We start from the raw sequence: 25,751 nt of genomic DNA on the forward strand, positions 1-25,751 counted from the left end.
TCATTTCTTCCCTCTCTCATCTGAAGAAAGGAAGACTGGGTACACATCCCTGGATTCAGAAAATAAATGTTGGCCTGACACATGGGATGCTTTCCATACATGTCAAGTCAGGACTATTTCCATTGGCAGACTAGAGGTTCAAGTTTGGTTATCATCTTTTCCAGTCTTCCCATGGAGTCACAAGCTTTGATTTGCCTAAGGATCTCTGTGACGCCAAAATTCTATGTTGTCCATTAGAAATCTCAAATGCAAGTTATTTTCAAAACTCTCCATTCAGAGACATGAAAGACCATTTGGAGAATTTCATTATCTACCCTGCATTGCCTCCTTCGTTTTCTATGGATGATGATTCATGGGGAATGATCACAGCAAAGGAAGCCTGCCCGATACTGGGGAGGAGGAGGAGGCCATCAAATTCCCCACTGTTCCGCTCCCATGTGTGCTCGGCTCCTATTTTTTGGTGTGCATATCCATTTGTTAAGTGTGATACTATTTCTTGGCCGCTTGCCTTTCCTATCTGGGAACCTGAGTCTCTTGGTACAGACCATTGCTGGTGGTAGTCACTGCAAACTCCGGGAAGAGAGTCCTGCCTTTCAGCTGTCATCCTTGGTTCTGGTTCCTTTCAGGGTGTCCTGGTTGAAATCTCTGCTCTACCCAGAGTTGACAAGTGATTAGTGCTAGCACAATTCTTTGGCCCCTACAAAACACCAAAAGAGGCTTAGGAGCCAGCCTGGAAGAGGCCAAACCTAAGAAGTGACCTCATTTTCTGCTTACCTCACAGCCTCAGGAGAAGCAGATAGCCCCCCTTAATCTCTTGCTAACAAGTCTGTCTCTGACAGGCTGGCAGTCCCTGGTGCTGGCTTAAAGCTTCTGGAAGGGGCCAAGTAGCAGGTAGTCAAATAGCTTTTGCCCTGAGTTACAGGGCCTGGTGACATTACAGAGAAGCCAGTGCTGTGCCTCTAGAGAGTCAGACATTGTAGAATGTCCTCAGGAGGGTCCAGGAAGCAAGCCACTAGCCTTCTTAGTATAATCAACATCTACCAGCATTAGTTTTCACGAATACTTTAAGTATCTCCCTGAACCAAAATTCTTCATTTCTCTAACATTCTTCAGGTATTCTTTGTAGTTGGGCTTGTGACAAAATGGAAGTATTTGTTCCCCTGGGGGTGAAGAAACCATAGCTTAAGCACTATAAGCACCAACCCCACAGCTACCTGTAATTCTAGATCATGACTATCGGCCCACAGACTAAACATATGTTATTTACACTAGCTTACTTTTTTACATCCCTAATGAACTAGGCAAGGCTGTAATCTCGGCGTTTCAGAGACAGAGGCAGGAGGATTGTTGCCTGGTCTATGTAAGGAATCCCACCAGGGAAACAAAGCAAGATCCTGTCTTAAATAATGATGAGAATAACAACAACAACAAATCCCATTGAATTGTTCAGGTAAGAGAGCTGGGAAGCCATTTGTACATGTTTATTCCTCCAATACCTTCCTCCTGTTCCTCTCCCATAAGAATTAGTACCTGCATGACTGATCACCTGATATTAAAGCCAAGTGGCTGTGAGGAATCTAAACCATGGATACAGTGATGTCTGTCAGCACCAGGAGATCAGTCATGGAAGTTCCATGGGCAAGAATCTACCGGCACTTCCTATTTGGGTGGTTCTCATCATTTTAGTAAAGTGCTACCTTAGGGCACACCCCTCCATTCTCCTGCATAGTTGTAGTAGCAGGGTACCATTCTCTATCCCCTCCTTTGGGTCTCAGTCACTCTGCCTGTAACTGGGGAGAATGGATTACTGTCCTCTGCTTCCTGACTGTGGATGCAAATGTGACCGGCTGCCTCATGCTCCTGCTCTCCTGTCTTCCTGGCTATAATGTATTGTGTGTTCAAAACAAGAGCTTAAATGCACTCAGCCTTCCATTACATAAATAAATAATTGCAAACAATAACACTCTTTGAAGACACTTAACATGTACAGAGCATTGGGACTGGAGAGATGGCTCAGCAGTTTAAGAGTGGTAGCTGCTCTTCTATACATCAGACTTCTCACTGTTCCTGTAACTCCAGCTCCAGTGTGATCTGAAGACTCTAACCTCCTCAGGCATATACCCACACACAGACACACTCACATAATAAAAGAATAAACAAAATCTTTAAAGTTTTCTTGTGGAGCTTTATGTCCACAGCCTTTGAGTCTTCTACCAAGTTATAAAACCTTTTAATTCAACTCAGAGTGATGCTTTATGATAGACCTAAGAGGCTTCCCCACTGTAGAAGCTACTTCACTCTCTCTGCCCATCCTGACAACAGGAGTCCAGTCCTTCATCTACAGTGAACAGGGAAAGATGCCATGCTAGCCAGGAGTTGCCCTCTTCTAAGAAGAGTGAAGTCTCTGTCTAGCCTACCCCTCCCCTCTCCCCAGAAACAGCATCCCAGTGTGTTCAAGCAGACTTTGCAGTCTATGCTCAGCACCTCTGGGCAGCCTGTGAGGCAAGTCCTTTCCCTGGAGAGTAGCCATTCTGGAGTGGTATCGGAACACATTCCAACAACACATGTTTATCTCTAAGGTCAGCCCTTCCTGTTGATGGTGCAGAGGCATATAAGGGGGGAGGGGGCTAATGGTCTCTGCAGCCACAGGAGGTGAGGAATGAGGGCAACAGGAACATAGCTCCACCCTTTGGGAGGATGCTATTATGCTGAAGTTTCTAGAACATGTGTAGCCATGTATCTTCCAGTTCTTCTGTCGCCAGTGGAAATGAAAATGTGGGCACCACCTCTTCTATAGCTAAGCTAGGACTTGGCGGGTGGGAATCTTTCAGGTGAAGCCTCAGGTTTTGAAGCCAGGATAATGGCAGCATTTCCATTGTTTAGTGCAGGATGAGCTCTGTTGGGACACAGCTGGCTCTACCTCTCCCTTTAAGCTCATCTAAAGGTGCCAGGACCTCCAGGCTCTGGCAGTGGGACAAAGAGACCTACCTTCCCTTGCTAGGCTGGGTGCAAATTCCAAGTGATTGACACTTTTGGATCCAGTTTCAGGAGGTGCAACCCCACCTCCAGCAAAACTACAGACCGCATAGCCCCACTAGCTGGGAGCAAATGCTCACATGCCTTCTGAGGGTTCCATTTCAGCTTCAGATGTCTTTAGGAAGGATGTCTATAGCCAGTTTCAAGACCTCTGATTCCTTTGTTATTTACTTTCAATTGAGATAGCCACGTTCTCTCTCTCTAGGCTGAGTTTTAGGAGGTGGGAGGGTGTAGGCTGAACCATCTGATACCTCTTCAGCAAAACTGAATCCTGTTCCCCAGCACCCATCCTCAGGCCAGGGATATTTACCCATGTTTATATAACCATGGCAACAGGCTTTAGTCTCTATCATTTAGACCCTTAAAAAAAGAAGAAATAGACAGGCAGTTCATGTCCCAGCTATTGCTTCCTGCTCTGCCCCCAAAAGAGCTACTTTCTCAGAAACCATGGAAGAAGAAGGGATAGAGAGAGAAATAGAAGGAGAGAGGGGCACTACACACTCTTGAGGAACACTAACCTCAGGCTCCCAATGGCCCAGCATCATGGAGGACTTCAGAGTTTGGTTGTACTTGTGTTCCAAAGTCCCCAGGAGCCATATAGCAACACATGTATCTCTGACTCATCTGGAAGGCCTCTTGTGATCTCTGTACAGAGTATGGTTATCAGTTATCTTCTTGCCATCCCCTCCATCTTCAAAGTGGATGGATTGTATGCAAACCTTGCTAACAGTGTATTCTTCATCTGCACATTCTTATGTCTCAACTATTTCACAGGTGGTCATCAGCAGGGAGTTTGTAGGGCTGGGAGACAGCTCAGGGGTTAAAAGCATTTGCTGCTCTTCCTGAGGACCAAAGCTCTATTTCTAGCACTCACAAGGGAGGGATCACAGTCACCTGTAAACACCAGCTTGGGGGGGGGCTCTGTGCCTTCTTTTGGGCTTCTGGGGATACCTAAACATATATGACACACACATAAACAAAAGGAAGAGTGTTTTGTATGGAGTATGGCATGTTAGACTCACATAGGTTTAAATGATCAGCAGGAGAAACTGGGACCCAGTAAAAGGAAAGCATGTATTATCAATAGTGTAGCCCCAACAGTGCTGGGTCCTTGTCAAGAGATCAGACTGCTTTTCTTGGCATTTCAGCCACAGCCAGTATCCCAGATTCCACAGGAGGTTGGTTTCAGGGATGGAGAAAACCACAGATCTGCAAATGTTTACGGAGCTTCTTACGACAGGCTGCTGTTCTATAGGCTGGAGGTCTAAGCTTGCAAAAGGAGACACTTGGGGTGGGGAACCCCAATCCACTCCCCAGGGGGTTAGCAGTGAGGAGAAGAGGCACATCAGCACGCTCCTTTCTGACCCACGGGGCAGACTCGTGGCCCATCAAGACAGCAATGGGAATTCCATTTTAGATCCCCTTGGCACTGGAAACTGTTGAACAGATTTCCAGCACTGTTTCGCCTAATTTTCTGAATGACACATCACTCTGAAGAGGAGTGGGAAGGGAGGCGGGTAGTGCAGTCACAGTCACCTGGTTCTGCAACTACCCCCTCAACCTTATGGAGTGCCTGCATTCTCCCTTGGTGCCTTCTCTTGCGTCTTTTTGGTTCCGTCCAATGCAGACCACCAAAATCTTGCCAGGAGCAAACTTTCCCCTATTAATTATCTTGAAACAACGCATAGCTAATTGTCCTAATTACTCTTGGGCTCTGCCACACCACCCCTGGCTTTTGCTCACCAAGGGCAACTCAAGTTGGGCAAGCAGCCCGGAGGCCTGCTTAGGGAGTGCTGAGTTGGTTTAGCCCACAGAAGATCCAGTAGGAGTTGGTGCATCTTGGGAAGATGCCTGTCGACTAAAATCAGAGCGTTTTCAAGTTCTCACCTCTCCAAGTTCAAGAAGGCCAGAGCTAGGTAGTTCTGGGGAGGGGAAGGCCTGCTTTTCCAATCTCTACCTCCTCTATTGAAAGCAGGACCCATCGTCCATTTTTTAATCTTTTCATTAAATCTCGCTCTCTGAAATGGCTATGCTTATATTTATTTGTTTCATATTCCTTCTCTCCCCTACAATAAAAGTTCTGGGAGGCTGAGACTTTGTCTTTCTTACTCAGTACCTCCAGGTTTACCAACTTGCGGGGGACACAGCAGACCCCACATGAGCTGACACCTAGCCAAAGCTCCTTCCTTCCTCTATCGAAGAGTGAGCCAGAAGGAGGTGAAGTGGAACAGGGCTGCGCTTCCAGGATCCTCTTTAGAAAGGGCTTCTGAGGGACTTCAGAGGAGAAGCTGCCAGGAGCTGTTTCTTCTCTGAACAGTTCAGTTAAGATTAAACTGTGACCCTTTTGCCTGAGCCTGATGGCGAATCCTCGCCCCTAAAACTGCGTTCTTCTTTTGTAATAGATCATGCCTTCACTGTGGAGCGTTGGCAGTCTGAGGTTCCCCTGCTCCACAGAGCCCAGAGTTCAACCTCCACAGGTCCCCTAGTAGTTGCTGCTGGCCCCTGAAAGGCCCGCGACAGACCTAGCTAGGTCGCCCAGCCCGCGTCCTTCGGGCCACTCTTCTCATTGGCCGAAGACACCCCTTCTGAGTTCTCATTGGCTGCTGCACTTTTCCTCCGCCCCCCACCCCGGGCCGCGGGTGGCAGCGGCGAGGGACGCTGCACTAAGTCCCCACGCTGAATCCGAAGCTGGGCTCTTGCGGCCAGGAGCGAGGAGCGCACTGAGAACTCTACTTTCTCGAGAGCCCGAGCCCATCAAATGGGCGAATGAGGAAGGAGAGCAGGGACATGGACTGCTATCTGCGTCGCCTCAAACAGGAGCTGGTAAGAGCAGAGCAGGAGCCGGGGGACAGGGAGGGCTGCTCCACCCAGACCTAGGTACCTGGCCTGGGTCCCGAGCTCCGTGCACCAGAGAGGCGCGGAGACGAGAGCAAAGAAGATGCCAGCTGGTAGGTAGAGGCTATAGGGCCGTCGCTTAGAGGCAAGAAACTTTGGCAAAGATTCTGATGAGATATGAACAAGTAACAGGGAGTCAGAACAGCCAGCCAGGCTGAAATGTGACAGAACAACCGAAGAAGAAAAGAGGAGCACACCCAGAGAGGGCAGGCACACACATGGAGTAAGGTTCGAGTGCCCGGAGTCGCAGGAGTGACAGGCAAGCAGCGGGCTGGTGTTCAGGTGCTGGACTTGCAGCGTGCGGACAGATCCCTGTCCTGGGCAAGAGGTCAGGCTGAACTACTGCTCTCTCGTGGGGAGCTGGCACCGCCCGGGGCCCCCAGCTCTGCTGGGCTTGGCAGAGCTGGCGCGGCTGCGGGGGCAGGCTTGGCCGGCTGTCTGCCTGGGCTTGTCTGCCAGCAGGGAGGGGGGTAGCAGCTGTAATGACGGGGGAGGAGGGGTGCCGCCTGGCAGATCGCGAGCGGGAGTTGTGGAGGCCCAGCCAGATGTCAGGTCTGGGCTTGGGGAGTGTGTTGGGAGTGTGTGGGCCCCGAGGTGCTGAGGGTGAGTATGCTACCCTGGGGAGTGGGAGTGAATCACCGAAGAGGGAGAAATGACTGCTAAGGCTGTCATGCACGCCCCCACCCTCCCCTCTAGTGTTCCTTTACCGTCGGGGTTCGTGCAGACAGGTAGGCATATACATGCCTCTTTCCTCAGCTCTGCCCCTCGCTCCATCTAGACTCTCTTAGCTTCCTCCTCCACTCCACCTCTCAATGTTTCTCATTTATCTCCCATGGCAGTGGGCTCTCCTGTCTCATTTTGCTACCTTCTTCTTTCTTCTTTTCAGAGCCAGGTCACCAGGCATCCAGCAGCAGACCTGGATCCAGAGAGTGCCCCGTTCAGGCCCCTTAAGATCCCAGGATAGCCTTTCCACTCCTGTCTGTAGAGATGCCACTCTGCCTGCTTGGCAATGTGTTAGGGGCAGGCTTTGCTGGTAGCCGGGTGGGGGAAGGGGGTGGCGTAGCAGGTGTTCTTAGTGATGCTCCCTGACCACGATGCCCTGGCACTGTCCGTCTGTCCCAGTCCATGGGTCTGACTGTTCGTTCATGCCTTTAGTTCTTCCTCCTGAACCCTATCTGTGATGGCACTCGATGTGAAAGTTACTGCCTCCACAGAAACACTTCTTCTGTAGGAGCCAAGGTGTTCATTGATGCTCTTCTGAACCTATACTTTATAAGCTTTTGTATGCAGGCCATGCTAGTTCAGGGTAGTGGCCCTGGCCCATAAATATCCCATGCACAGGTTCCCACTTCATGTGGCCAGTACCAGAAAGGAAGACCAAAATCATTGCAGACAATGGCTGAGGATCAAAGCCCATGTTGAGAAAAGAATCTAATAGGATCCTCTTTGTGCCTGGAACCTGGGACCACGCCACCTACATCTATAGAGCATTTGTGGGTGTTCCTGGCATGGGAATGAATTTTCTAAATCTTACTGATTTGCATTTTTTACATCACTCTAGGTGGGAGGTGGTGAGGGGAGGGAGACAGTCTGTGGATGTCAAGAGAATTTAAAAAAGAGAGAACTAAAGAAAGAATGAAGGAGAAATCTGTACTGAGCTGAGCTCCCAAATTTTGATCTGCAAACCCTCCGCCCAGGCCTTGAGCCCCTGTGCTGGGAGAAGGGAAGAGAAAGGCCGAAGGCATCCTTCTCCCCATCAGCTTTCATTTGGCCTTTTGTCTGAGCATCTCCAGCCTTTGACTGTCTTGGAGAGCAAGCCAACTGCCTGGCCCAGGGCCCAGAATGACACTCAGATGGGGGAGTTCTTCACCCCCATGGTACTCTGCTCCCTCCCCAGGGCCAGCTTGCTGAAGAAGAGTCCTAGGCAGTGATAGGCAGAGCTATTGAGCCTCATTCGCTCCTGGATACCTCGCCTCTGTGTTTAAGTAGCAAGGCGGAATCTCCGTGCCTGGGTACTGAGAAATTGGAGGAAAGAGGAAAGCAAAGTGCCGTTAGCCTGGGTCCATCCAGAGCTGCCTTCTCCAGGGGATTGAATTCCATGGCTATGGCAGAGATAGGGAACTTCTTTATACCCTAGGGCAGTGGTGAAGTAAGCATTGCACAGAGGCAGTTTATGCTGTGAATGGACGGCTTTTGCCCTGCAGTTGGTTCACTCCAGCCAGCATCTCCTGTGCCATCCAAAAGCACCATATATTTCCAGGTTCTTGCCCAGGAATGTAATTCTGGTTCTTGCCTCATGTAATTCTGATTAAGATCTACATTTGCTTATTTCATGAAATTCCCTTCAAGAACACCCCGTAGATACAGTGGGATAAGCCTGATGCAGAAGGCAGAGTGTTCTGTGTTCCCCATTTTTATCCAGTTCCTACCTTGGCACCGAAATTTGGCCAAGAAAAGTTGTTCCTGAGATACAGCATAGCCAAAGCCTCAAGTTTCCTGAAGCTAAAAACTTGCATTATAAAAATTCAGGAGGCTGAGAGTTCAGAGACCCGAGCACAATTAAGTAGATAGCTAGAGTACTGGCCCTTTCTCCCTGCCTGGACGGGCAGGAGAGTCGAGTTTCAGGAATGAAACCAGGCTGAAAAAGTAGCAGCAGCTGACACACTTCTTAATGGGGGGTGGGGGCTACATCGTCCAGCACCTCCCTTTCCCTCCAGCTGCTGAAGCAGGGCCTGCCTGAACACAGAGCTTGGGACCAGCTGTTCCTTACACACAGTTCCCTGTGGGGTTCCAACAAATGTATAGACACAGACACACAGGGGGAGCAGACACAGGATGCTCCCAGACTAAGTTCTTGTGAGTTCAGATTGATTCTGAACAAACAGAATGCATAAAAGTTGAGTGACCAGAGCTCCTGAGGTTCGGCTAGGCTGGGGAGGCTTCCTGGAAGAGGGGGATGCCATAGAAGGACATTATGAAATGCCAGTCCTAGTTGAGCCCTGGAGAAGGAACTGAGGTACTTCTCTTTTGCAGGCTGGGGAAAGTCCTTTTAGGGGACTTGTATTCCCAGAAGGCACTCCTTTAGTCACTGGTGGCTACAAGATCTGGATGCCGTAGCATGTGACTAAGGAATAGGGCCTAAAGACAAAATAAGGAAAAAGAAGGGCGTGGGAAAGTTACAATTGGAGCTTTCAAGTCTTGAGCAAACCAGCAAATTTCTTTAGAACAAAAATAATCTTCTGTAGAAACATCTCATTCTGTGTGTAAATCCCACCCCCTTTTTCTCCCCAGGGGAAGAAAGAGAGCTTCTGGGTCAGTTAGTCTGGGGTCAGCTGGGACACATGATTCGGGGGCAGGTCAAACTTGAAGCCAGACCTTGGCCCTGTCTGACTCTGACATGTTGGTTCCTTTTCCTATCTTTAGAATGAGTTGTTAAAAGTACCCACTTCATATAGCTACTGTGAAGATTAAATGACAGTATAAGTAAAATCTGGCCTTTAATTTGAGAGTCTCCTGCTCTAGGCCTTCAAGGACTAAGGTGTACGCCACTGGACCCAGCAGACAGGTTTGCTGAGTTCATACTGGTTTAAGGCACCAACAGGACACCAGCACTGTGGATACAAAGAAAAGCAGACCCAGATGTTGTCTTCAGGGAAGGTATAGTTATAGTTTAATAAAAAGTTGACATATATTGATAGACTTTAAAATGCCAGGGCTGGTGATGTGACTTAGTATAAAGCACTTGCATAGAACATGTGACACCCTGTGTCCACTCTTCAGTACTGAAAAAAAGTAACTAATCCATAACACTGTCCAACTGTTAAAGCAACCCAATAAGTGGTGTTTTTACTATTGCCTTCTCTCTCTCTCTCTCTTTCATTCTCTCTCTCTCTGTGCACACACATGCATGCGTGTGCACGCGCATGTGTGCACTGTGTTTTGAAACAGGATCTCACTACCTAGACTGACTGAAATTTCAGGTGTGAGCCACTATACTCAGCTTTATTCTCATTTCTAAACATGAAAATAGAGACTGGAGAAGGTTGGGTGCCTAGGCCAAGATCATAGAGATGATAAGCAGTGAGGGTTGGATCCAGACCTAGACAGATGACTGCAGAGCTGCTGTCATGGATGTACAAAGATATGCAGAGACAGGGAATATATGTTCTGTAAGGGCCATGGGTTCAGTGCTCTGAGAAAGGAGAAGCAACATGAGATACAATGTCCCATTGTGGAGAGATAGCATACATGTGAGACCTTGAGGAAGCAACGGGGACATGTACAACAGTTCAACAGTAAACAGCGTTCTAGGCACATAACAAAACATAGGCAGACAACACAGACACCAAAGTCATGTGGATGTTTGAAGACCGTAGGCTATATGCAGGGAAATAGTAGGTGACAAGCCAAAATGGAGGCCTTGAGTGTCATGCCAAGACTGGTATTTTCCTCTGTGCACTGGAGAGGGACATGGAGATTTATATACATATAGTCAGACATGTACCCTGAGAGGGGTGGGAGCAAATGAGGAAGGACCATGAATTAGAAGACGCTGGGCAAGAGAGCATGGTAATCGGAACTAGGTTCCTTAGTTGACTGCAAGTGAGAGGGGCTAAAGTTGACAGAGAGAAGAGGATCATCTAAGGCTGAGAGGCCGGCCTCCCAGAGCAGGCCGATATTGGAACTCTCTCCCAGTCTGCCTCTTGTCTGACCATGTGACCCCAGAAGATGGTTCACTTGGGAAAGTAGGCTCATCATTTCTCACCCTTCACATCTTCCCTCTTTAGCCTCCTCCCGCCTGCAGCTCTTGGCAGAGTTTCCGGGTTACCTTCCTGTTGAAAGTTCTAGCCAAGAGTCAAGAAGGTCCCTATTCACTGAGCTGGAGAATGGGTCACTTGGCAAAAGCAGGGCTTTTCCCATTTCCGGCCCAGAGCCTCCTAGCTTCCCCAGGGGTTGAAAGGAACTGTATGGAGATTTTGTGAGTAATGGGGTGGGGAAGGGAGGCAGGGCACACTGCCAAGTCCATGGGCAAAGCCGAGCCTGTGTCAAAGGATTCCGGCTGAGCTCCGAGAGGGCGTGAGATGGATGGAAGGAGGGCACAGCTGCAGGATCAGTCAGGGGCCCAAGGCAGGACTTGGGAAGGGAGCCGAGGATGTTGGCATCTCCTTCTAACTCCTCTCCTCCCACACCACAAAGGGCCCAGCCAGTGCTGGTGGGAAGATCTGTCCATAAACAGCTGACCCCAAACTCCCTGCTGCTCCACTCAAGGTAGTGGGATCTGTAGCCCAATGGCAGGCAGTTGCTTTCCTCCTAGGAGCCCTTAGTGGGGAGGAACAGGACTGGAGTTGGAGGCCCTCAGACCATGGTTTCTCTCTTTTTCCTCTTCTGATCCACCCCCCTATTGGCTGGCCTGGCTTCTTACAGCATTCCACCAAGTTAAGTATTCCTTGAGTGAAAGGAGGCCCACTGGCCTAGAGGAAGGGGTTCACCCTGGGATCCCAGTTTTCTCACTAAAATGCCTTTGAACAGGAGTTACAGTGATTGCATACTTACAGCTCCCACCTGTTGGTGGCTTGTGCTATACTTTTTGTGCAAATTCATTTATAAGCACATCAATTAGAATAAATAATAAATAGGAGTTTAAATCATATGAAGATACAGTGAAGACAATGAAGGAAAATGGAAAAGAATGTTTGAGCAACAGTGGCTCCAGAAAAGATGACCGGAGAGAATCTCTCCCTTCCTAATCCATCAAGTGTGCTTCTCTCCTTCCTGCCTAGCCCAGCCACCCACCCAGAGCAATGGTGGAGTTCAGCAGTGCAAAGAAGAGGGTACATGCCTCACACAGGAGGGTTGACATTGAAATCATTCACAACCTAAAGAAACACAGGTGAATCTACCTAATGACAAGTGCAAAGTTTACCAGTTAGACCCCATCAGGGTCCCCAAACTATAGCCTGGAACGCTTGACCACACCAGGAAGGCTAGAGTAGATTGTAGCCAGAGAGACTAAAATTTGATGTGCAGATAATAAGCTAAAATCTTAGGCAAGGCTAGAGGTAAGTGATGGACTGGGGATGATATAAGGCCAAAGATGGAGGTGAAGAGACATTTCAAGCTTTTCTCAAAGCGATTCCATTGGGGGTATGCTTAAGGACTTTGTGTTTGATGGTATGTGGCTGGGGTGAGGGCTGTTGGGTCCATTTCTACTCAGAGAAGAACCAATCAGATCTTCCTAGGATGTCTCCAGTTGACTCCAAGATCAAGCAGGTCAAGACTTGGTCCTTGCAGGAAGAATGGTTCTGAGATACTAAGAGGCCCACCAGCATAGAGACTGTCACTCAGAGTTATTTATTTCCGGCTCTCTAAGCTGACTCCACCCCTTTGCTCCCACCACACCATCCCCCTTCCTCCCACTTTGGTCCTAAGACAAGAGAAACCCAGGGATCCCAGATGGTCCCACGCTCTGAGTGAAGAGAACAGCGCTGTCTCTGGCTCTTTCTCCATGGATGACATCATCCCCTTGGGGGTGGTGAGAAAGGCTGTCTATCCTCTTGGCTCCCTTCACGGTCATGGCCCAGAGGATGCTCCTGTTTCCTCTGCCCCCGGCCCTCCCAGCTTCCCATAGCTCCCTTCTATTCTCATCCCTCTCATAACTGCCTTCCCTTCAGTGTCAGTTTATCCTCTGTCAGAGGATGGACTCCTGGAAATCAGTGTGAGGGTTAGGAGGAAGCTGGGGAGCTGGACAAAAGAGGCATTCTCCTAGGTCAGACCATACATGATGCATGGAATCCTGCCATTAACACGTGTGAAGCTTCACAAAGGGAGAACTATTTTGAAAACGCACTGGAGGTCTTAACAGGCAGCCTGCACTTGATGCTTCCTTTCCACCCCATAGGTAAAACCATTACCTCATCTAATCTGCACAGTGGCTGGTGAGGCCTGGACTGTTACTCCTATTTTAAATCATGGAGATAGAGAGCTGATGATGACCTTCAGTTATTCAAGTGCCTGCCTATGACAAAGCCCTGGGTTTGATTCCCAGCACCACATAAAACTGGGCATAGAGGGCATACCTATAATTCCAGCACTCGGAAGCCAGAGAAAGAGATTTTCAAGATCACCCTCAGTGAATGTGTGCCAGTAGAGAAATTGAGCTGGGTGTGATAGCTCATCCCTATAATGTCAAAGCTTGGAGGGTGAGGTAGGAGAATAGTGAGTTTGAAGCTGGGATGGGCTTCATAGCAAAACTCTGTCTAAGAAAATAGAACAAGTCAATAAACACAACAGTGCCTCATAGAAAAATTAAAATACAGATACTACATGGCAGACCTGGGATTTGAACCCCATTCCTTTTGTTTCTAGACCCCAAGTTCTGAACCAATGTAGAGTATTTTCAATATGGATACAATTTCACACTTGTTTTCTTAAAAAGGAGCCCCTGTCTTACCGACCATCTATATTCATACATTCCTACACACATTAAATCTTGATGGAACACTATGCAGAATGTCAGCATTGTTTCTTATGGATTTTTCCACACTGGAGGAGACTGAATGGGTCATTTCATTCCTCCCACTACCTTTGGCCTGACTGTGTTCCTCCTTCTGGAAGAAAGCCTGCCAGCTAGACTCTGTGCTTGGTAAATCAAAATCTTGGGAAATGGCCCTGACTCTCTCCCCCTGCCTAGCAAGAGATTTCAGGTAGCAAACAGTCCTGAGGGATGATGTGGGGAGGGAGTCAGTAGTCTCCATCCATGGTTTGTGAGTGTCACACAAAGTACCAGGAAGTGGTGTGCAGTCTCTAGCTTTAAACAGTAGATTCTTGATAAATATTTCATGAGCAACTGAGCATTTAAACCATGGAAGACATGGGCCCAGAACAGAAGTATAACTTTGGGGACATGTACCTCATGGATCTGAGAGGAGGCCCTCAGGAGCATAGTGGGAACATGTATGGGACACGGATTTAAATTCCTGGAATTAAATTTTCCATCATGGATCTTAACTAGAGGTCTTGATAACTTGGAGACTCATAAGAAATTGACTTTCGACAACAGAAAGCCACTGAGTGAGGTGATGGAATGGAGACATGCATCTGGTAGAGTGGTCGGGCACTTGTGGGTCTGCTGGCCTGGAGGGCAGTGCGGGGATACATTAGACAGGAACAGAGCGGCTGAATAGAAGTTCCAGGTGACAGGAGAGTAGATTGGAGCAAGGAGGCGAATAGGGCAATTGGAGGGTAATGTAATTAGTCAGGAAGGAACTGATCTGGGTTTGCATCCCTCCCGGAGTCTCAAGCTCCATTCAGAGCTACACCAATAGCAGCTGAGCATCTCTGAAAGGAAGGGTCAGGACAGCTATTCCGTGAGTTCTGTGTCTCCTTCCTGCCGTTGCTGCATCACCACTCCTGCCACTCAAATGGCACATACGTGCCCCAGCCAATCCTAGGGCTGACGGGCTATGCACTTCTTGACCTGTCTTAAGCGCACAAAGCAAGGACACTCTTAGTAGCCCAGCAAAGGCTTCTGGGTCCTTGGGGGCTGATAGTCCTCCACTGACCTTTATTGCTGCTGGCTCAAGGGAGCTTGGACGATCTCTTCCCACCAGGCTGAGGTTGGCAGGAGATTTGACCCAGAAGCCAGAGAGGGCTAGCCGACAGACAGCCCACACTGCAGTGCTCTGTGTCCCCCACTATTTTAGTTCCCCACCCCCACCCCTTGGGCTTAGCTCTGGGCATTGAGACAAGCCTGGGAGGTAAGATGATCCCATGGGTCTCTGGGGGGGCTTAAAAACAGATGGTTCCCGCACAGAGGTTCACTGTGAGTAACTTGATCAGGATGTGGGGAGGGAGCTGGCAGGCCCAAGGCAGCTTGGGCACAGGGGCTAAGAACTTTGTGAATGTTATCGGGGTGGCCTTTCCTCCCCAGTCTCCAAGGAGAGCCCTCACCAAGTCAGTCAGTCCCTCAGCCCCTTCCAGATGGTACCTAGAACATGGGGCTAGGGGAGCTGGCCCCAGAATCCCTGCTTCTGGCTTGGCTAGGACAGAGCCAGCAAGGCTGAGAAGGCAGGAAGAATGCTAGATCCATGCATGAGGGAACAGGTGCTTGGGGGGGGGGTGGGGGGGTGGGGGGGCAGGGACTTCTGACACAAAGGATCTTTGGCCTCTCCCTCCTGACTAGTCATATGTGAAGAGCAATTAGAAAAAGCCCCAGGCCTACCCTTTCTTCCTCCTGTCCCTTCCCCTCTCTACTCTTCTATAGAGGACAGAGTAGCCTTCAAGTCTGCCCCTGTTGCCCAGCCATCTGCAGGCAGACCTGAGCTTGAGTCCTGGCCTTATAAGCTGCATGGCCTCAGGTTCCTGGCTTCCCCCCTGCCACAGCTTGCTCACTTGCCAAAGTGAAAATAGCAAACTTCCAGAGTTTATAGAAATTGAATGAGATGAGATACCTGGTGTATCAGCATGATTCCCATGACATAGTAAATATTCTCACGTTTATTGCTACCATTAGCCACACGTATGTAATGCCCGAGGAAGCCAGAAGATGGCATCAGAACCCCGGAACATATGGTTGTCAGTTGCCATGTGGGTGTTGGGAATTGAACCTGGATCCTCTGGAAAAATAGCCAGTGCTCTTAACCTCTGAACCATCTCTCCAGCCTCACCACTACCACTTTGTATACCCTCAGACTAAACTCAGCTCCACGCCTTTTATTAACTAATCACTTATGGGCCTTGGTCATCTGTCAGATGGAAGCAATAATAGTCACAATCTCAAAGAGCAGTTGGAAGGATTAAAACAGAGTAATTAATAATATAAGTTGATATACACATCCACATATTTGTCTATATGCATATGTCTACACACAGACACAAGCATCAGGCAACTAACATCAGTCTCCAACTTAATGAATTTTGAACAAGGCGTACTCATAGCCATGCTAGGTTTTTCTGTTGGTTTGTTTATTTGATTGATTGAGATAGGTGTGGTCAGTACAGTAAGTAATGAAGTCAATATTTCATTATCATGTAATAGGATTTGTATTGGATAGGTTTTCCATCTGTAGGCTAATAGAAGTTCTGAGTGCTTTGACACAGGTTAGACCAAGCTGTGATGTTTGATGGCTTAGGTGTATTGAATGCATTTTCAACTTAATGACAATGTCTGTGGATTTAGCAAGAGGCAGGGCATCTGAACAGCTTTTAGGACAGTGTCTATCTTGGTTAGTTCACTGTCGTTAATATTATTTCTCTTATCCAGCGGTAGCAGTGTTCAGATTCCTCCTCTCATGACGCGGGTCTGTTCTATAGCAGACTGCGGAGGTGAAGGTCTAATGGCAGGCTTGGATGACCCGGGAAGAGTATGTTTCTAGGTTACAGGTTGAGGTTCAAGGCTGAGGGGTGACCCTCGCTGTAGCCCTAGCGCTCAGTGGCCCTGTTTACTCTCCTTGCAGATGTCCATGAAAGAGGTGGGGGATGGCTTACAGGACCAAATGAACTGCATGATGGCTGCACTGCAAGAACTGAAGGTCCTACAGGTGCAAACAGCGTTGGAACAGCTGGAGATTTCTGGAGGCACGCCGGCCTTCAGCTGCCGCGAGAACTCACAGAAACAGCCGGAACGCCCTTGCTGGCAGGGCAGTGGAGGTCCTCCCGCACCTATGGCCCAGCCTTCCTCCAGCCAGCCTTCTTTTGACAGCAGCCCCAAGTTTCCGTGTCATAGGAGTGTCTGTGGGAAGGAGCTTGCTGTCATTCCCAAGGCACAGCTGCAGGAGCACCAAAGCTGTACCCAGCAGGGGCTAGAGTGGGTGGAACCAGATGACTGGACCTCCACGTTGATGTCCAGGGGCAGAAATCGACAACCTCTGGTGTTAGGGGACAATGTTTTTGCAGACCTTGTGGGCAACTGGCTAGACCTACCAGAACTGGAAAAGGGCGGGGAGAAGGGTGAGACTGGGGGACCCAGTGAACCCAAAGGAGAAAAAGGCCAGTCCAGGGAGCTGGGTCGCAAGTTTGCCCTAACAGCAAACATTTTTAGGAAGTTCTTGCGCAGCGTGCGGCCTGACCGAGACAGGCTGCTCAAAGAGAAACCAGGCTGGATGACTCCCATGGTCTCTGAGTCACGAGCAGGACGCTCGCAGAAAGTCAAGAAGAGGAGCCTTTCCAAGGGCTCTGGACGGTTTCCCTTCTCCAGCTCGGGAGAGCCCAGGCACACTGAAACCCCTGCCACAAGCAGCCCCAAGGCCTTAGAACCCTCCCGTGGGGGCTTTGACATTAACACAGCTGTCTGGGTCTGAATTTGAGACAAGCTGGCTGAACCTAAAAGGCAGCCTAGTGCTAGGCCTTGCCCTGTGGGAGAGCGGACAGCATGGTCTTCAGGCCAGGTGCAAGTTCCCATCCTCAGTAAGAAAGGACTGCAGAGTTCTTAGTCAGGCCTCACTAGAACAGTGGGGAGAGGCTGCCATGGGGCAGGCTGAGGTAACAGTCCCTGCAGAGTGTCTGTGTGTGTGTGTGTGTGTTGAGGAAGATGCTCTTGTATCTCCCTGGAGAGTGTGTGTGTGTGTGTGTGTGTGTGTGTGTGTGTGTGTGTGAGTGAGAGAGAGAGAGAGAGAGAGAGAGAGAGAGAGAGAGAGAGAGAGGAGGAAGATGCTCTGGTATCTCCAAAGTGCAGAGGAGCAATATGCCTTCACCCAGGTGCTGAGATGAATACAAGTCGGCATGTCCACTTTGCAGATGAAGCATCAATCTTCGAGGTGTCTAAAAACACACGCATGGCTGTTAGGGGGCAAAATAGGTCAGCGCCACCTCAGGGTTATTGCTGGACCCTGGAGTGACACTCTGCCTGGTCCAACAGTGAGTAACCATCCAGACTCTTTAGCCTGCCTTAATGCTTTTGCAGGGTAGCAGATGATTAGTGAGCCCAGAAAAAACACTCATTAAAAAAAAAAAAGTCCCAGTCCACATCTCAGTTACCTAGCGAATAGAACAAATCCAGGACTCATCTACCCTCATCACCCTGAAAGTCAACCATACACCTTCAGGGCGGGGTAAACACCAGGCATGTTGTGTAGTGAGCCCATAAGCAAACCTAGGACCACTTCAATCCATGGAGGGGCCATCTTTGCCCTCCCTCTATGGCCAAGAGAGAACAAAGTAGGTCCCTGTTCAAGCCCAGGCACCCTGGAGGGCGGTTTAGCTCCTCCCTCACCCCTCCTACAGACCCAGCTCAGCTTGATGGGGTGTGACAACTGCAATTAGAGGCATGCCGCCTGCTGCCCCCAGAGCATTAAGAGCAAATTAGAGAAGGAAAATAACAAGAGAGGCTCTTCTGCTTGCAGCCTGGACCCCCCCCCAGGGGACTGAGAGGAGGAAAGTGGAGCTTGGTCTGAAACTGGGTTTAGGGAGGTAACAGCAGCTGTGGGGAGGGTCATCTGCATGTTCACACACAGTCAACTGATAGATGGTCATTTTTTAAGTAGGGGAGAAGGTTTTTATTTTTGATCTGTCACTTTTTGCCAGGCAATAATCTCATCTCTTTCAGACCTAGAATGACCTAGAATTATTTTCCGATAAATCAATGGGTCAAAGAGTCATGGTGTGTAAGCTGGCCAGATCAGGCTGCTTGCAAAGGAAAGCAGCTCCCAGTTTGCATCCCTGGGCATCGGGCCTATCTACCTTGGCCTGGAGTTTGTCAGTTGGGTTCACTCTCTCTGGCCAAGCAGGTTCTTGTCCACATCCTGACATTTCTTTAACTCTGGCTGCCATTGGTGGCTGCAAGATTCTGTGTAGAAAATGAACATGTGAAAAACTTACACCCTGATTCCTGAAGGATGGAACACTCATATTGTTCAAGAGGACATGGACTATGATTGCATAGGAAGCCGTTACCTTTTCACCATCCATATGCAATTCAACTGTTTTGTGGACTAGTGGTAGTTAACATTGGTTAAATTGACTAACATGACAGACTCCTCTCCTGTCTGGGCATTGCAATGGAAGATGAGAACTCAGAGATGGGAAAGGAACCAGCTGCTCTCCTCCAAGCTACCAAAGCACACAAAGAAATGGAGTTAATCATTACCTGGCCAGAAAAGAGTCAAAGGACCAAAACAAAACAATTAGGAAGTAATTTCAGCTTCCAAGATAATCCACAGGTGCTGGGCACCTTTGCCTTTATTTATTATACTCTTATTTCCTTTTTGCTACGCCCAGGAAATGGTTGCTCATTTTAGCTCATTTTACCTGAATAGAGGGTTCAGAAAAGTTAACTCTTTCAAGGCCAACAGTACAAAGCTAGGATTGAAATAGTTTGTAACTGACTCCCAATCTTGTGTTCATGTACCTGGCAAACTGTCCATATCTGCTCTACAACCAGATCAGGAGTAACCACATTTGTCCTCTGAGAATATTCACATCTCTTCATGATTGACAAGTAGCATGTATATTTTGTCTATTTGAGGAATATCTGTTGGAGGACTATTGGAGGGATTTTGCCTGGGCCCCAAAGGGGCTGATAAAATGTCCCAATGACTATGTCATGCTTTACTGATGAAAGACTATGGTTACTCAACCTCATGTAATTTTTCCTTTTCTGTTCACACTCTTGGCTTCTGCTGACAGCAATTGGAGACTGCTCTACTGAAGTAGAGTACATAGGTGACTAGCAATGTCTCCGGCCGGAGTCATGCACAGTGCAGGGCAATGTTTATGTGGAGGAGACAGTTAAAAAATAGGTAGAGAAACTGACAGCTTAATTCTGCCTCTTGGATTCATTTTCTGGTTAATTAGGACATGCAAATGAGCTGGAAGCTCATTTGATACACTTCTTGGCATGGAGGCCTGTCCCACACCTGACCTAATTCCTTGGCAGTTACTGATGGCCTCTGGTTGGCCTAGGCATCTTCTCAAGGACCCACCTGCCTTTCTGTGGTCAGTCTGTAGATATTCTCCAATGACAGCATCGACTAGAAGATTCCTCCGCTGATGGGCATGGTTGGCAGAGCCTGCCAGGTCTCTTCTGTTTCCTCTTTACAGGCCTGCAGAACTGGAACCTTTCTTTTTTTTTTCCCTCTCCAAGTTCTTCTGCAGCCTACCTCAGGGTATTCTCTAACCCAAACTGATCTTGAGGAACAGACACTTGACTCAGCTCTGCCTACCATCCCCACCTGTTCCCCAGAGGCTCCAGAGAGAGCCCTGCCTTTCTCAAGTCACCCCAACATTCTCTGCAGGGTAAAAATCAAGAGTACAGCCTGTCTGCAGCTTCTCTGGAGAAGTCTCCATTCACCTCAGGTGACCTCTCCAACCAGGGCAGTTAGGTGATTCTGCCAGCACCAAGCATTTCTATGAATTCCTGATCTTGGAGTCAAGTAGATAGGAATCCAGCCCAGGCCTGTGTTTGTTTGAGCCTGAGCATGTTGTCTGCCCTGTTGGAGGCTCCTCTGCTCTCGTGTGAAGCAGGTATAATGCAGGGCTGCTGTCGGGTGCAAAGCACAATGCACCAGGGCCCCACTGTTCCCAACACGCAGGTTCCACAGAAATGGCACTAGCCACCATCCCCAGCCTAACTACAGACCCCAAGGAACAATGCTGAAAATAAACAGTGCTCTCTCTGAGCCCTGGTTCTGCTAAAAAAGTACACGGTGACTCTCATTTTATCACAGGATGTGGCAAGGACCAGAGGTGTGTGAATATGGTTTTAGATGTTGCTTACCTGGGCTGTTTTGCCAAATCTCACACTCATACTTTTTGTTAACTGGGGTAGAATGGCACCCTGGGCCCAACTAGGAAGGTGTTGGAGGCCCCCACTGCCCAAGGACCTTCCTTAGGGACATACCCAATGTCTTAATAAACCCAATTCTCCCTTTGACAATCTGGGGCCTCAATTGCAGGTCAGGGATGGTGTTGAAGGAGCCAAATTCTGTTGGCCAGCTGTTTCTCCTTGGTGGCCAGAGTTCCCTCCAGGCCACATCATTCCTTTTCACTAGCCACCCTGGGGGCCATCCTTAAGATTCATGGTTTCCCCCATGAAGCCTGAACTTGACAAGATCTACTCCATGCCCCTCCCATGCCCTTCCCTTCCATCAGTCCCAGTGTAACCCGGCAGGCCCAATGCACACCCATGCAAGCCTTCACCAAAGAGTCATCATTGTCCCTGCAACAAAGTCCCCATTCTTACATTCCAGTCCTCCATTGTCATCCTCTCTCTCTCACCACCCCAATGCTCCCTGAAAGCACCCCTGTGCTAGTCAGAGACCACAAGTCAGTGTGCCCATAGAGGGGGTGGGGGTGGGGGTGGGGGGCAAACCTCTCACAGGAAGCCCTGGCAATTACGAAGTTTTTCTTTCCTCTCCATCTCCTCAAGCAGGATCCTTGACTGAACTCTATCCTGCTCAGGGACAGTAGGAATCTGTTCTGCACCTCTGCTTATTTTTAACTTTCCCCAACACAGTACCTTCCCCTCTGGCCTTCTGGCTAGGCAGGATGGTTTGGGCACCCCTTTGGAAGCTGCATGTTGGTGCTGGTTCAAAGGGGGAAGTTGTCCTCATCTACGTATGGTCCAGGGTTTGTAGGACGCCAATGGGGTATAGGAGGTGTTTGTGACTTCAATGCAGCCTTCCTGTCTGTCCCAAGTGTCAGAGGCCCAACCTTTCTTAAGTAGACCCCAACTGGCTTGCTGGGCCTTGTTTCTGGAACTTCTCCCCCACTATTCCCACCAAGAAGATAGGTTACCTTTAGTGCCTCAAGCTCAGGTCTGCCTGTGCTGTCCTGAGTGCAGTTCCTGCACAGACTGTCTTTTACTTTCCACTTTTCTCAGCTCAAAAGCCACCTTGATCTCTCCCATAGGCCTTGCCTGTGTCTTGGCCTAAACACCAGTACTTACTCAGCATGGTGAACTGCTTCTGTGCATGCTTTCCTTCTCTCCAGACCTCTGAGCACCTCCAGGGTAGCAACTATGCAGTATTTCTGCTTCCAGTACTGAGCATGGGGCTGCTGTGTGCAATTTCCACTCCACAGGGAGCCCTGAGCTGAGCCCACCATTAGTTTATCCTGTTTAGGGACAGCCAGTGGCCAAGTGGCCAGGCTTTTCTTAGATGACCCCCCCACTCTTATATTTCACAGCTTCAAAGTCCATTCCCTAGGAAAGGGGATTGGTGAGCGGTCATGCAGAGCAGGAAACGTCAGGAGACAGCCCCTCTTGAAGCTGTTGCACAGTCCTGTCCCTGGTCCACTGCTTGGCTTCTCGAACCAATTCTATTTTAACTCTGGCTGGCTGTGGGGTCTCCCTCACCTCCCTTCTCTCACCTCCCTATCTGTGGTGCCATGCTGTCACCGGGCTGTCCAGGCTTTTCAGATGAGCACAGCCACTTCTCTCTCAACAGCCACTGAAGAAGTCACCTTTGTCCCAGTCCCCAAATTTTCTCCCTCGCTTTCCTGGCCTCTTTCCCCCACCCTTCCTGACCTGGGTCACCTCCATGGATGTCCCTTTTACCAACATCTGGTCCCAGACTTCCCACCCCAGGATGTTTTCCTAAATTACTATGCTCCAACAGGGACACCAAGTCTGCTAGATCCTCCTCCCCTTATTGTGTCTATTAAAGGAGGGGTGGGGTGGGCAGGGTAGCAGGGAAGGAAACTGAGAGTTGGGTGGTGAGCGCCTTCTCTACCTCCAGTTCCACTTCTGGCCACATTCCAAGCATTGTCTCCCCACCAGGCCCGAAGGTGCTCAGGCACTTGTGTGGAAGCTGTGGGAGAGGGCTGGACAGCAGGAACTTAGGAAGGTGGTGTGTGTGTGTGTGTGTGTGTGTGTGTGTGTGTGTGTGTGTACACACCCACCTGCACTGGGGATGAACTCCCTGGCCTTGTTTATGCTAGATCCACACTCTACCACTGGGCCACCTCCTCCCTATCCCTGAATCAAGCACCTACAAGCATAACTGAGCCCCCATATGCCCCTAGATCCCTGGGCATCTCAGACCACATCCTCCTTGTTCAATTCACACCTGCCTTAGGTGTAAGGACCTAGCTCATCATCACAGAGCCCTATGCCAAACTCAGTGAATTGTTCAAAGCCAAGTGTCTGTTGATAAAGAAACTCAGATCCCAGAAAATGGTTAAGTTTTCTATCAATGGTTCCAGGGGTCCAAAGAACCCCAAAGTTTCTGGCATAGGCTTTAGGACCCTTCTGGAGTAGAGATCAAGGAGTATCCCCAAGCTTCTGTTAGCTCCACACAGTTCACAAACAATGGGCAGGTTCCACAGCTCCAAGCCCTACTCTGCAAACTGGGAAGGCTGAATGCCTAGCACTCTCTTATTCCAGATTTTCTTCAAACAACAGCCCCTCCAGCTGGAGAGGAAGATCTCAGCAATACTTACGCAAGTTGGACCAGGAGCTACATTAACTGTGGCCTGTGGATTTCTCACCTACATGGAAGGGTCTGACAATGGGATGCTGATGAGGAAGCTGGCACCTACCTAGATACAGCACAACCTATACAGCCAGAGGGGCTGCTGGCTCATGGATGGCACAGAGAGAAACCTAATAAGGTATGGGAGAGCTAGTAGTTACTGAATGTTCAAGGTGTCAGCCCTGTGCTAAGCATGAGGGGGAACGAATCATGTCAGTTAACACAGAAATAAAAGCAAAAGCTTTTCCTCCTTAATCTTTTTTAACACCCTTGTGAGACAAAGTGTCTGGAACTGGTGGTTCATAAAGAACTGATAAATGTAACTGGTATGGGTGTTTGCCTGCATGTGTGTATGTTCACTACATGTGAACCAGAAAAGGGGCCAGTACCTTGGAACTAGAGTTAGATGATTGTGAGCTGCCATTTGGATTCTGGGACCTCTTCAAGAGCATCTTGTGCTCTTAACTGCTGAGCCATTTCACAGTGCTCTTGATGGCATACTATTCTGTGCTGTGCCTTTTGTTACAATCCTTCCCAGACTAATGCTGATTTCCCTCTCCATATTCACCTCAGCCAATTCTATTATGTACATTATTCTTCCTCTTGTTAATTCTCCAGTCATGCTGACTTCTTTAGTCTTCCATCACGCCCAGCATGTTGCCCTTACCCTTTCCCCATGTGAAGATCCTTCTTTGTCCTAGGCAGTTGGCATGGGCTCGCATTTTCAGTGTTTCCTTACATTACACAGGGACACATAAATCTTTCACTCATTCCTGTTGCCCTTTGTACCATCTAATTTCCTTTTTAAAACAACATCCATCACAGTAAACACACAGTGGTTTTAAAAGTTTTATTTATCTACATGTGTGATATGTGCGCTGTGTGCCCTTGTGCAAGTCTGTGAAGGTCAGAGGTCAATGCTGAGTGTCCCCCTCTACCACTTTCCACTTTAAGATGGGGTCTCTCGTTGAATCTGGAGCTCATTGTTTGGCTAGATTTGATGGTCAGTCAATTCTGGGAATCACCAGCCTGCTAGGGATCTGAACTCAAGTCCTTATGTTTACATAGAAAGCACTTACAGTACCTACTCACTCATCTCCCCACCAAATCTTGCCATTTTTTAAAAATTTATTGATTTTTAAAAAATATATATTACTTTTTATTTTACATATTGATCCAAGATCCCCTTCCCATAGCATTCCCCTCCCACCACAAAGGGAGGGTGATGCTTTTCAGGAGGGATCATCAAAATCTGTCAAGTCATTTGGAGTAGGAGCTAGGCCCTCCCTCCCGCCTCTAGGTTAAGGGAGTGTCCCTCCACAGGGAATGTGCTTCTAAAGTCCTTTGTGCACCAGGGATACATCCTGGTTCCACTGTCAGAGATCCCTTAGACTGCCCAGGGCATTCAGGGGTTCTGAGTCAGTACAATGCTGGTTTCCCAGCTATCAGACTGGGGGTCCAAGAGCTCCCCCTTGTTCAGGTCAGCTGTCTCTGTGGGTTTCTGTATCTTTTGCCATTTTCTAAAGATTAAAAGTCTGCAAGGGGAGGTATTTGGGTATGTTTGCAACATTGTTATATTCAATGCATTCAGAACAGTATTGGTTTAGAGTATAAATAACAGTAACTATTGATAGACCCACAAAGATCATGCATTTCTTGCTTTGTAGGCCCTGCAACTTTAGTGTAAGAATTTGTACATGGGTAAGATTAAAGAAAATCACTGAAAACAACACATCAAAGTAAGAGACATACACCTGTTTAAAATTGGGAAGGTTTATTAGAAGTTTTTCCCTTGTTGGGAACAGCCAATCTCTTGCATAAGCAATTAGCAGTTAGGACTAGAACTACAGCTGTCTGCTTAACAAACCCAAAGCACTTGCAACTCTCAAGTTTCTTTCTAAGGCTGTTAATGCCTGGAAAACAGAACCCATGTTGCCTTCCCCCAAAAGAAGTAGGCACCCAATTCAAAGCCTCTAGCTGTTCCTAAAGAAACATTTAAATGGGACAGAGTTGAGGACTGCACAGTCAATGAATCCAAGAAGAAACTGCAGGAAGAAAAATCCAAGATGAACCGAATAGCTGCACTGTATTTGCAAGAACGTCTGTGTTTACATTCTGAGCAACTAATAGCTGGGTAGTCAGACCTCTCAATGCTCACATTCATTTGCTTCCTACCAGACAGGCTCTGTTTAGATCCTAGAAGAGCATGCAGACCAATGTGTCCTTTGATGTTTGGTGTGGATTCAGTGAGCCTACTTTACTATATATTTAGCACCTTAAATAAGCACAAGACTCAAAAGACTATTTTGAAAATAACTTTTCTCCAATTATGAGACGATTTCTTCATATGCTGGCTTCAACACATGATTTATAAGAGTATATTTTATTTTCTAACATCCTGTGAGTACTGGTCAG

General features: G+C 48.5%; 1 protein-coding gene across 1 annotated transcript; it reads left to right on the top strand.

Moving 5' to 3' along the window:
- The first annotated feature begins 5,699 nt into the window (after positions 1–5,699).
- Inka2 (inka box actin regulator 2) lies at positions 5,700–17,258 on the top strand. The gene is made up of 2 exons (XM_051199218.1): positions 5,700–5,859; positions 16,386–17,258. The coding sequence occupies exons 1-2, from the start codon at positions 5,803–5,805 to the stop codon at positions 17,226–17,228; spliced, it is 900 nt and encodes a 299-aa protein (XP_051055175.1). The 5' UTR covers positions 5,700–5,802; the 3' UTR covers positions 17,229–17,258.
- The last annotated feature ends 8,493 nt before the right edge of the window (positions 17,259–25,751 follow it).

The sequence above is a fragment of the Phodopus roborovskii genome, unplaced genomic scaffold, assembly GCF_943737965.1.
Source record: "Phodopus roborovskii unplaced genomic scaffold, PHOROB, whole genome shotgun sequence".
In the NCBI taxonomy this organism is placed as follows: domain Eukaryota; kingdom Metazoa; phylum Chordata; class Mammalia; order Rodentia; family Cricetidae; genus Phodopus; species Phodopus roborovskii.